Genomic DNA, 13,319 nt, shown 5'->3' on the forward strand with positions numbered 1-13,319 from the left:
TGCTATTCTTACATTAATTTCAGATGGTCTCTTATCAAAGTGCATCCTAATATGAGTTCTCATGCCTCTTAACGTGTTGCCTTTATACCGGCAAAGCGTGCACAGAAATGCCTTGACACCAGTATGAGTGTCCATATGTTTTTGTGCTGCAGCAGCCGTCGCACTGGTTACCGGACAGCAAGGACATTTCCAACCATTAGCTGTATTCGCCGTGGACGATCCTATACCAATAGTGGCGCTGGCTGAGGTGCAGTGATGTTCGTTACCATTAATTATTATCTAAAAATAAATTTCCGCAATTAATATTACAATGCTAGAAGTTAACAGATCAAATAATTGATACTTATTATAACAGAATAGTAAGTACTTATTAAATTACTTGCTTTGCACCTACAAGTTTCTAGGAGCTTGAAAAAAGTTGTATGTATCGAAAATAAACTTTAATCTTAATCAATATTTAATTAGATTTATCGAAATTTGGAAGTAAAATTGGGCGAAGAGAGACACATTATTTGGTTTTTGTACTGCTTCGTCCACTACACGCTGAGAAAAATAAGTTCGAAAATTCACAAACCTTAGCAGAAAACTAAGACTAATTTGCTGACTGACTTAAGCGCCTTGAAAGACAGAATAAACGATAACTTGGCAAATACATAATCTCCAGATAATATCTTCACTGTCAAGTCAAAGTACCTGCAACATAAGTTCCTAGAACCTACGCATTACTAAAAAAAAAGTACCCTACTTTAAAAAATCTGCCTAGGAAAGGTTATAAACTTCCTAAGTAACTTCTTCATCGCTTGTCTTCGATTAAGGATTATTCCGTCCTTATAAAAATAAATTTAAAAAATGAAATAAAAATAATGGAAGAATGCATTAGTTCGCGTATTTCACTTATGTTTCGAACAAAAAAGGGATTCTAACTGTTATCGTCAGCCTAAAATTCTTTCTCAAGAATATTAGAATAAATGACATAACAAAATATTCTTTTAAAACTTATTAACCAATCACACAATTCTACCACACCCATTTTGGATGAGAATAAACTCATCATTAAATCAGAGTTCACACAATTTTGAGGACAGAAATTAATCGTCATGATAATTCTCAACAAAACGGTCACATATAACTTTTAAAAAAATTTAAGATCACAGGCCATTCCAGACAGATCAGATCAGTAAAAGATAACTGGCTCAAGTAGTGGATTATGCAAGATTATTTAGAATAATCGTGAGCCTTATACTTTTCATCCTGAACTACTTGGGCATACTAGTATCAACATAAGCTAACTAGGTAGGATTACAGATGATACTTTGTTAAACACGTTTCAAAAATCAAACAAACAAACCGAAAGCAAACAGAAACAGCCAACAGCCAATCTTATCCAAATGGTTACAAAAATGAAAAGCTGCATTTAAAATATTCTAAAACAATTCCTCACTCAATTGCGGTTCTGAAATGGAGACCTGCGCATAATGAAAGTTAACAGCTGGGAAATCTTCTAGGAAAGCTTTGCACCAAGCTCACCCAGATACATTTACACTAAACTACAACAGTTAATCCCACCCACCAACAGAAACACAAGCCAATACAATTTGCGCTTTAAGTTACCTCTTGAGTTGTTTTCAGATTTGTGCATAAACTGTTCCGATTACAGCTAGAAACGCACATTCAAAACGGTTAAAGAATTTGCAAAACAAAGTGCTAAGAATTGCAAGAATGCCCTTTATATATAACTTGGTGATTAATATATGTAAACACTAATGTAATACCCAACGTCTTCCTACCCTTCACACACTACTATTAACATCGTATACAACTTAGATGAACCGACTGTCCAGAAGGCAGGAGCACCGATTAAACCCGGATCTCTCAAAATATTTATTTTTAATTAATTACACTTGTTAGCTACATTACACTTGTACAAAGCTCCATACAGCTCTAACAACTGTTTCATTTGTAATAATCATTTCAATTACTGGGAAAACGGTGATTTGTAATTATTTGTAAGCACAGTACAAATTATATTTCTCGCTCGCTCTTGTGATTAAAAGTACAATTCTCTCACTATAGTACTCTCGCATTTTCACATGGTGGTAGAAAATACATATGTATTTACCTTACATTTAGGACACCGCCTGGGCTTCTCTTGTTCAGGTTGGGGAACTCTCTTTGGACAGTAATAAGTTTGATGTGCTGTTAGATTGTCGTATGATGTGAACTTGATTCCACAAGCAGCGCAAATGAACTGATATAGTGGTGGTTTAGACGTTGACGCCACAATGTTTCCTGGTGGATTACTTCCTACAGGACTTTTAGATGTTAATGGAAGATTATCCTTTGGAGACGTTATCGGTGGTGATGAAGAACCTACAGGACTTGGCGTTTTATCCTATAATTCAAATTAAATAACAATAAATTACAATGATCCTATGTAATATGTCACTTAATTGGCTTCATAAAATAAGGCTTAAGGAAAAGATAATCTCGCTTTTAAGACCGTCGTATTTTATAGCATTTGGACACTTAGAAAACTTATTAATTTACATCAATTGTTGCTTGATTAATTTGTTTGTGCGAGGGGAAAGTTGAGTTTAAGAATATAACTGGTACCTCTTAGTTAATAGTCGTAAATAATGTTTATATATTCCATAGTTTGTTTATCTAGCTTGTTTTTTTTTTTTAAAAGTTTGTTGCATATTCCATTTGTAACAAACAAGGCTTTCATATCCTCGTAGCAGGCATTTCTATTGTATTCTGACTGGTTTCGGAGTTGCATTCATTACAAGAGAAAGATGAATTAGTTTGATTCAGAACCATCTGACTGAGTGAGGGAGGATACATGGTGAATATGGAAGTTATTCAAAATAATAATGAATCGTAAAACATTTTTTAAAAATAATGAAACCTAGTAATAGTATAAGGGTTCTGTACGTTTAGTATATGTATAATATTTTATAATTATTAAATTGGAGTTTGATTTTATAAGGGGGAGGGGCGCAAATTTAAACAGATGTTAATGTATAAGGCTTTCAGTTTCTTTTTGGGGACAGTATTTTCAAATTTTTACTTTATTTAAAAGTTACGTTTTATTTATTATTATTAACTGCATGACAAACTTTCGAGGTTGTTGGCGCTCAGTGCTTTCTCAGCGTATTACCGGCTTCCCAAAAGTGAGGTCATAGGAACAGCCACTAATCATTTCTAAAAATGAACCTTCGTAAAAACTATAAGTGCTTTAAAATGTAAATAGAATATCCCCTATTTTTGCAGGCAAAGTTTGAAGCCCAGCTTCAAAATTCCGTATTGTGGACGGTAATTTAGAACTTTATCCTTTTTACTGTTATAGAAATTGCCAACTATTTCAATTCCTTTACTAAATTCTTCTCATACATAAGTACTATTATTAAAATTGTAACTACTTGTCAGTATGTGTAAAGCTCTTAGTCAGCTGGCCCATATTTAATTAGTAAATATATAAAAAATTGTACCTTTTACAGTAATTGCACAACTTGATTGTAACGATATTAATTTGTTACTATACTAACCTCTTGACTAGATACATCGGAATGTTTTCTTGCCGAACAGTAATGTTTCTTGTGGGCAATGTAATTTTCGTGTTTGTAGAACACGATGTTGCACTCCAAACATTTAGAATCACCGTGCTTGACTATCACTTGTGGAGGAGGCGGAGGTGGAGGTGGGACGACTGCTCCAGCAGACGGTACTATGTCTGCGGCAGATCCTCCTGAACTACTGCCCGCCTGCGCAGCCGCAGCTGCGGCCGCTAGTCGTAATGCCATCTCAGAAGTGAGCAATGGTAAGAATGCAGCATGATTTAATATTTCATTTGAAGAAGGACGACTGCTGCCACTAAGTGAAGATAGGCCAGGAAGAGGTGGCGGAGGTATAAGACCACTCATCGGTACCAGAGGTTTAGTTTTTGGGGAAAACCTAGAGTAAGACAAAACTGTATTACAAAAAAAAAAGTAGAGTAAAGTAATCGTAATTGTTGGGCTTAACGTCCAACTACCAATCAGGCGTCGTGGACGGGGGCGGAAGCTCATACTTTACTATGAATAATTTTCAAACAAATAAAAAGCAGTCATACGCGGGATTCTAATTGGGGATCTCCCACTTACAAAGCTACGCTCTCAACCGCTAGACCAACACCCGCAACTCAACTGTATTACTATATATAGAATAAAATAATAAATGTTGATTTATATCATTTACACGTTACAGAAAGAATAAAGTAAACAAAATACCTAGCATTGTAGGCTGCAGACAAATGTGGCACCAATTCCGGCGGGAAAGGAAGACTAGCGAAATCAGATTTGATTTGCATATTATCCATCTGTGACTGTGCAGTGACCGCAGCCAACAACAAACTTTGCAGATTAATACTATTACCGTCCTGTTTTGGCAAACTATCTGGAGTCCTTCGGCGTTCTTCTTTAGTTTTTGTGGCCGCCAATCCATTGGGTGTCCTCCTAGGAGACTTAGCAGAAGAAGGGGACACTCCAGCTCCTCCTCCACTACTTCCACCGCCACCCACGGATTTCGGACTAGGACTATTACTGTGTTGCGACTGTGATTCACTACGACCACGTGGGCGAGGGCTTACAGGTGCCGGCGAAGGCGAGGAACATGTGGACGACGTACTTAGCATTAATGGAATGGAAGGTGCACATATGATATCCTCATGCTCTGGTGACAATGACTGATTGATCTGTCTGTTTTCCTTTTCATCTTCACAACCATCTACCACAACGACTTCTTCTCGTTCTTCACTACGACGGCAACTCAAATCTAATGGTGATGTTCCTTCACTACGGGGTTTACTATTTTTTTCCAAAGCAACTTTATGTACCTGAACAAAAGCAAAACATGATGGAATGATTAATTTAAAAGTCTTTGTCTTCAGGAAAAATTATTATTGAAATTATGCTTACTTGAGGAGATGGAAAAGGTGGAGGCCGAGGAAGTACTTTTTCTTCCCTAACATGTCTAGTGGGTAGGGCTTGGGCCAAGGGCTGCAGAGTGCCATCTGGTAACAATAGGCATGCAGTATCAGTCGGAGGCATTCCTGCTGCAGCAGCTCCTGAGAATAAGCTAGCTCCTGTAAAATGGTAAAACAGAAAAGATTTAATATCAGGAAGGTAGTTAATACTACACGCAACAGTAGACGTAGACTGCAATTCATTTTTATTAGCAGTGTAAAGAAACTTAAAAAAAAGCAATAAACACATACTAATACGTTTTAGGGCAGGTAAGTTAGAATGGTTATAGTATATACTTGCATCTATGAGGCCCGCGGTTAATGGCCAATCATAAAATATCTTATTAATAAATTAAGTGATTTTTTTCTTCTCGCCAAAAAAAAAACTTTTTCCAAAGAACCGAAAAAAAATGGATAAAATTAAGCTTTTTCATTGATTTTTTTTTTTAACAGTCCAAATATTATGCAATTTAATTTGCAATAGTTTAATGTCACTGTTTCAAAGACCTATATTTCATTGCGATAGCAAATTGTAAAGATAAGATAGTTTTTTAGAGATTTTTTAAAATTATTTTACAAATAGCAATGATACATTATATTACAACTCAATAGATCTGTTTTCGGAAAAGGAGAGGTTCACTTTTTTTTTAATTTATTTTTATTTTTTTAAATAATTTTAATTTTTATCGTAATTTAAGTAGATATGTTAACTATACTGACCCTGCAGCAATGAATAGGGCACGATGAGTATAGGGTTTGTGGGCAGAGCTAAAAATGGTTGATCTCTAGGCGGTAGTGCTGCTTCTGCAGGAGATCCTGATCCAACCATTTCACCAGGTGATGGAGGGCTGGATATTGGTTTTGGTTTGATCACATGTCGTGTACTACAGTAATGTAGTTTATGGGCGCGGAATGTCTTACTAGAAGAGAATCTACAATAAGGTTAAACAATTTATAAATATACATATATAACCACAGATATATTTAACATAATTAATAACAGTAAATTTTAAAACAAAAATTACAAACCTAATATCACAATCCTGGCAATATCTATCGATTGCTGGTTGTTGTGGGGACACTGATCTTTCACTGGCTGGTGGTCCGCCTCCAGGAGAAGTAGCGTGCATCCGCATATGTCTATTAAGGCTGACTTTCTTATCGGCAGAATAAGAACAGTGTGGGCACTTGTACAACTTGCCAGAGCGAACACTCTTAGAAGGAGGTTCTGCAGTGATGATTGGAGTACTGCCAGTGCTGCTTTCAGTTCCGCTAATTGTAGCACATTCTTCTGTAGGACATTTCACATCTTCCGGCTCAGAATCACATCCAGTACCCCCTATAGGGAGTGGTGGAGCTATGTCAATTAATCTTTTATAAATATTTACTTATTTAAGTGAAAAATTGAACGAAAGAACAAATTAAAACTTCGAAGATTTTCATTTTATATAAAATTATGGAACATACAAATTTTGTTCAAGAATTTAGGTCAGTAAAAAACTGCTCTGGTGCAGGAATTAGGTTAATTCCTAATCCGTTAATCAATAGATCAACACAATCTTCCAGTTAATTTTAACAACAGTTGTGAATTCATAGGGAATCCAAAACTAGTTTAATTTAATAAATATGGTGATGAGATAAGCCCAATGATAAGTATACTAGATTTCCAACCGAAGGTCTAGCAGCCTGCCCTTAGATTTTTCTCTGCCTAGAAGCCACCTACAGTTTACTGACCTCTCACATCTTGTGTGTATCGTCAGAACACTGTTTGAAGTCGGTAGCGAACTGAATTATGATAGTACCTGCTTAACCTTATTTTATTATTTTTAACTAACAAATGAATTATAGAGAGATAAATTATTTGTGCGAATTGCACTGATATTAGCAACTTGAGATTGGTTTTTAATTGCACGAGTGAGGGAAGGGATTAGCTATGAGGTTAGCATACTGGACTCCCACGCGGAGGTCCCGGGTTCGAATCCAGCAGCTGACCCTTAGATTTTCTCTTCCTAGGAGCTTCTTACAGCTCACTGTCCGGTGATGGACAGTGTTGTCTGTAACGAGAGAACACTGTCCGGAGGCCAGCAGTGCACTGGAAAAAGCTCCGGGCGCTAATAACCTCAGCTGTTGATGCGCCAAAAAAATAAAAAAAATAAAAAAAAAAAAAAAAAAAAAAATTGCACGAGTGAAACACTAGCGCTTTCATACGAGTATTGTAGGAAACGCTATAAAGAACGTTTTAAATATAATTACATAATCACACATAAGTTACCTCTTGGAAGTGAAGGCATTCTGTGGGAACAATAGTAAGTTTGGTGGGCCTCCAGAGTGCTCAGAGAGCTAAACCGTATCCCACATGGAGTACACACATAAACAGGTGGCGCAGAACCTGAAAGTAAATATAGAATTCATTTTACTAATTATATATGCTTTTCTAAATTTGATTCGTTGGTGTTTGTACCAGGTAAAACGTTAAAATTTGCTGTTCTTGCATAAAAATTATAGTAAAAGCTTTTAGCATTTTGTGATTTAAAGAAAGAAGTTAATTTAGCGAATTAGGCTGCAACTCCTTCAAAATCCCATAAATTACTTGGTTTACAGAAGTGAAAGAACTTGTTGCTGCCTTGGACAGGACCCACATGATATAATATATGGATTATCAGTCAAATGCTACCATTTTTACACTCGCGAGAATTCCAAAAAAGTAAACGGAGACGGAAAAATTAATTTCAAAGATAAAATTCCATGATGTTCAAATTCAAATGATGAATTTAAAACTACTTTATAATAATGCTTCTTATCAGATTTTTTTAAAAAATATTACTTTACATATTATAAATCGAACATGAAGTATCAAAGTCATTACGATCATCTGAAAAGTTAGGTTCTTCATCAGATAAATCTATTAGATGCAATTTAGCGATCAAGGCCAGCCAGAAAGATATACAGAACTCTGTGCCCAATAACAATAGATCGGCACCAAAACATAAGGGTACAAGGAGATTCGTATCGGGCCAACAATACTGAGATATGTACTAACACAAAAAATATTAATAGTCATTTAAAAAAAAAACATAATAAAAGATATCAGTTCGGTATCTGCGTGATCATATTAATTATTTATTTTAGTTGCTGAAATAAATAAACTTGAATTGTGAGAAAAATATATTTAATTAAAAATAAGTGTAAAGAAGAAGGCACTTCAGTGTGGGTATTTCTTTAACAAGTAGGTATATTGAAATACATTTAGTACACTATTATTTTATCCTTTTTTAAAAAGTCCTCGGACTGCCTAATTTCATAAACTAAATACCTAAGTTATAAGGATTTTTCAAATTTTGAAATAAAATCACATTAATTCGCGAGTAATAATTAATTTGTTAGATGAAAAACTCTCTCGGGTTTTGAAAGTTTTTAGAGACTCAAGTCGATAGACAGTTGGTTGGGCATATGTTGATGGCAACTTCTATGACAATTTCTGGAAATCTAACTAGGCAACCAGGAATGAGTGGGACGTGTTATTACCTGAAGGATTTTTAGTATGGGTAAAATAGCTGCCGTTCAAAAGTGTTGTATCGAAGAAGAGAGGAAGCCCTGAAGAAGCTAGACTAATGTTACCCTCTCTCTCTCTCTCCACCGTTATCAGGACTAGACAATAGTAGTTCAAGCATCCAGAAAGAAACTTACTTTCAAGATCAAGAGAAGCTAGGTTTAGCTTAAGAGAACTTGAAGAAAAAGCTCAAGATAATAAGGTGTCAGAGATTCTCCATCATTAGAGAGGCAGATGGGTGGTTCTAGCTTTATTATGAGTAGCAAGACCATTTCTCCGATTGAATGCTAAGTTCTACATAACTCTAATATTTACCCCTGAAAAACTGAGAATTGTGGCTCTCTATTCCATTTTCTGAATTACACTCGTTCTTAGGGAATAACTCTGGCTTTAGAGAATTCAAGAAATTCGGCCACAATTGTTGAGATATGATTAGGTCTATTCACAATTAATTATATTTAGGTTTCAGATATTTACGGATGGCTAAATCTATTTTGTAAAGAAGTACTGAGTTGACTAATTTCCAGTTAGATGCGGAACAGTTGTTTTGATTATGCACTTTATACATGTTTTACATAATTGGAGAATACTTTATTAAATGCAGCTTTTTTGCAGTAAAAAAAGAAGGAGTCATAGATTTGACAGATTTTCGACCGAAACCTTAACATTGGCGAAAGAGTCAATAAATATCAATACGGAGTACTCAGTTCGTGAATCAAGCAACAAAAATGCAGATGTTGCTACTTTTATTTTGTCTGAAACAGTTCATGAAGATATCCATAATCAAAGAACGAACAAGTACTCACTCACAAATATTGGACAAAAAAGAAAGGCCCCATTTACACAGAAAGTTTTATTAGAATCTCTACCTTTAGAGATAAGGTATATTCTAATAATAAGTTAGATGCGTACAACTTAAAATACGAACATTTATTGAGCGAATTAAGTGTTAACACTTCCTTCGACTTGATAAAGGTACCGGAAAAGATGAGAACTGCGGCCTTCGAAGATTACATTTCTTCCCATTATCCGGGCTCATATCGTTTATTTACAGATGGGTCCAAAATCAATAATAAAGTCGGAAGTGCTGTGTATGATCCGGTTCGGAACTATTTTACGATAATTAAATTAGAAGATGAGGCGTCCATCTATACAGCGGAGCTAATTGCTATTTTAACTGCTTTAAAATATATTTATTCGTTGTCGGAGAAAAAATATACCATTATTAGTGACAGCCAGAGTGCGTTGTGTAAATTATCACATATACACAACCAGTCTGCAGGAATGAATCACATTATCGCAGAGATTGTAGAAACTATTGCCATCTTTAAAGAGAAGGGAGTCTGCATTAATTTTTTGTGGGTAAGAGGTCATTGTGGTATAAAAGAGAATGAAATTGTTGATACACTTGCAAAGGAAGCCACCAATAGTGGGGAAATGGCTAATTATAAATTACCACACACCGATATCAAGGGTATAATTGCAAAAGCAGCACTACAAAAATGGCAGACAGATTACAATAATGGTGATAAAGGTAGATTCTATAAAACTATGGCAGATCAGTTACCGAGACAACCATGGTTTAAGGGAACTGTCACTAATAAATGGGTTGTTACGACAATAAGCAGGCTGAGAGCGAACCACGCGGTGTGCGGATCGTATCTACACAGGATCAACAGAAGGTCCTCTCCTCTTTGCGTAGATTGCAATGAGGAGGAAGATTTCAAACATGTAATAATGATATGTCCACGTTATGTGGTAGAAAGGAAACGAATGTTTGACGATATATACAGGTATTTAGATGCACCATTTCGCTACGAAGATATTACGTGATTTTAATTTTGGTTAAGCGAGAAGGATGGCAGGAGCACAGAGTGCTGCTCCATCCATTAGCAGTAGTTTATGTAAATAGCGGTATATAGTAGAGGGATGAATGTGTGAAGCGAATGTATTTGTAGGTAAGAATGGAGAGTGAGTGATATTCTAGTGATAAGCACCTAGACGATGCTGGCTGTATGGCGGAAGCCAATGCCAAAAAAAGAAAACAAAAAAAAAAAAAAACGAACAAGTAATATAAAAATAACAATATATAATTATTTACCTCCTATTTAATAAAAATTATCCAACAAAAGAAAAGAAAGAAAATGGAATGAACTTTTAAAAGTGAACGCTTAATGTGGTTTGTCTAAACTGCCATTTACAGGCAAATGACTGATAACTTTATCCACGACTTTGACATAAGATAATACCTGGAGATAAGGGCGCTCATAATGCTAAGATAACAATGCTATAATTGCCCCAGGCTCTTCTCCTAAACTAAAACAACGACAAAACGCATGTCCTGTTTTATTTTCTTATAAGCGCTTCTTTCTCTACATAATTTTGTTTTATTTACTGCAACAGATGATTTATTTTTATTTTTTTGAAATGAGTAACGATAAAAACGGTAGCAAAATTCTGCGGTCGCGAGAGATTTTAATGTCAAATATTTATATATACCATTTTATAACATCACTAGAGTTGGCGGAATACAGTGGACTTGCAGCGTCTAGACACGCGCATTTGTTGAAGGTTTTGAGCTATCTCCTCCGACAGCAGTAAACGATCGATGATCGCTATTATTATACTATTATTATCCATCTCATTAAATTTTTTACTTATATTTTAATGTAATACTTACCACGCAACTACTTGAATATATTCGAGCGAATTAAGACGCTCAGAATCCACTTTTATTTTTGAAACTATAATAAATACAATTTTATAATTTTTTGTGCAATTTTTAATTTTAGATTTTTGTATGTTTCAAAACGAATTCTAAAACTATATATTTTCATATGTATATGTACTATATGTATATTGTTACCTAATAAATAAATAATCAAAAAATATTAATTTATTTTTCTTTTATATTTGTATGGGGTCGTCAAGAAACTCGCAATCATAAATGGGGTCGTGAATGACAAAAGTTTAAGAAGCCCTGCAATAAGATATTCTTATAAAAGTATTAAATATTGATTTTAATAACTGGCTTTATGGCGAAAATCAATAAAAACTGTGATTTTCAGCAGAGCTAAGATTTCTAATAAATTTAACAAAGCAGCAGATCAATTTCTAGCTTGGGATGAATGAATGCCATAAAAAAAAACTGTATCTAATAACGCAAATGTAATCGAGAGTCTAAAACACTAGCTCATGAGAGGCATGAAAACAACGGTATATATTTCTAGTTATACTTATTTTTTTAGAATGCATAATTTTAAACAATATTTCTAGCAAGACAAGACTTGACAAAGTCGAACTTGGGAGGGAATTGAGATGCTTTACAGGAACTAGAGGAAAAAAATTCGATCAATTTCTAGTTGAATAGTAAAATTTAGGCTTCGTTTATTTTTGTTTAGGTACTATTTGAGCTAATATTTGTTTAATATTTACCCACAAAGATAAATATAATTCCGCCTATTTTTTCGTGAAACAGAACCCAAGGATTCCATATTTCAAAAATTTTACTGCCAATAGTTTTAAAAACATTAAACAGAGCAAGAAATGCCACATTTTGAGAACGTTTATAATTTATCAACATGGGAGAGCCTAAACAGAAAACTCTAGTTTTTACCGTATATAAAAGTAAGCTAAGATAAGGAGTTTTTATGAAGCAAATGGGGATTGGTTATCTAGATTCCATCATCTAGATCTCTTGATAATACTCTCCAGATTAGATAGTGCGATACATGTGGTGTGGTGTGCTGGAGATTAATTTATGATGAAGATGGAAAGCGGCTGGCGATAGATAAGATTAGAATCTCTCGGCACATTGCGCTCACTGACAGTACAACTCAACCATTAAATATTCTCTTAACAAAAACATCTGTTCCTAGATTTTTCTCAAACTTTCTATACTAAACAAAGACAAATCGTTTTTGGGCGAAACAGCTAATAATATCTGTTACCTGACTGGATGGTTGGTGATGGAGTTACTGATGGCGTAATGTAGCCGCTTCCAATATCGTGTAATGGTGTTGTCCTGGAGTCTTCTCTTTCAATAATGCTACCTCCACCACCAGTTGACTTACTGACAGTCCTTTCGGTTTCTACCACTGGACGAACAACTGCAGGATCTGTAGCTAAACTGGCGTTTAATCGTAATTTGCCAACTGATTCTTCACCAGCACTGACTGTCCCGGTGGAGCTGACTCCAGTTGAAGATGGGCCTGCTCTTTCTTTAGTTTCCTCGTCCTTCTTTGAATCCTCTTCTACTGCGTTAGTTGCGCCTGTAATAGTCTGCTTAGTCTCTTCTGCCGTGCCACCTCCATTTCCTTCCCTCCACTCTTCCTCTTCTTCTCCTCCTGTAAGAAAACACAAATAGTTAATTTCGTCAATAATAATCCACAGATTTTATTCAACATTTACTAAAGTTTTTATTTAAACAAACAAAAATTTTGGACAATTTTTTTTAGAGTGAACCATGTTGAACAATTGTTAAACAATAATACTGCATTACTAAGAGCATCTCTTTTCCTTCTTTTTAATCGGTGAATTTAAATTCTTATTGGAAACTCCATCAAAGATAAAAGAAGAGTACACAAGTCGCAAAAAACATTTTAAATAACATAAAGTAAAAAAAAAAGACAAGAAAAGTGAAATAAATGAAGGCCGGCAATGCAAAACAACGATTTTAGGAAAGAGTGAGATTAGAGGCGGTAGGAGAAGTCTTTCAAAACGGATATTCCCAGTTTTGTGTAAGGCGATGGTCGCGCCAGATAAGCG

General features: G+C 35.1%; 1 protein-coding gene across 9 annotated transcripts in view; it reads right to left on the minus strand.

The window, feature by feature from the left end:
• The window catches only part of ush (Zinc finger protein ush), a 357,628-nt gene that overhangs the window by 5,077 nt on the left and 339,232 nt on the right, over positions 1–13,319 (minus strand). For 6 of the 9 annotated variants that reach the window (XM_074130554.1, XM_074130552.1, XM_074130557.1 and 3 more), the window contains 9 exons: positions 12,503–12,898; positions 7,275–7,391; positions 6,032–6,341; positions 5,723–5,934; positions 4,956–5,122; positions 4,269–4,873; positions 3,549–3,954; positions 2,120–2,392; positions 13–279 (listed from right to left, as the gene is read on the minus strand). In XM_074130554.1, the coding sequence (XP_073986655.1) occupies positions 13–279; positions 2,120–2,392; positions 3,549–3,954; positions 4,269–4,873; positions 4,956–5,122; positions 5,723–5,934; positions 6,032–6,341; positions 7,275–7,293 (2,259 nt within the window). In that variant the 5' untranslated portion in view covers positions 7,294–7,391; positions 12,503–12,898. The remainder of the gene's footprint in view (positions 1–12; positions 280–2,119; positions 2,393–3,548; positions 3,955–4,268; positions 4,874–4,955; positions 5,123–5,722; positions 5,935–6,031; positions 6,342–7,274; positions 7,392–12,502; positions 12,899–13,319) is intronic. The other 3 variants (XM_074130558.1, XM_074130553.1, XM_074130551.1) reach the window with 2 other exon arrangements.

The sequence above is a fragment of the Rhodnius prolixus genome, unplaced genomic scaffold (genome assembly GCF_049639745.1).
Source record: "Rhodnius prolixus isolate KJV_2025 unplaced genomic scaffold, Rpr scaffold_4, whole genome shotgun sequence".
NCBI lineage: Eukaryota > Metazoa > Arthropoda > Insecta > Hemiptera > Reduviidae > Rhodnius > Rhodnius prolixus.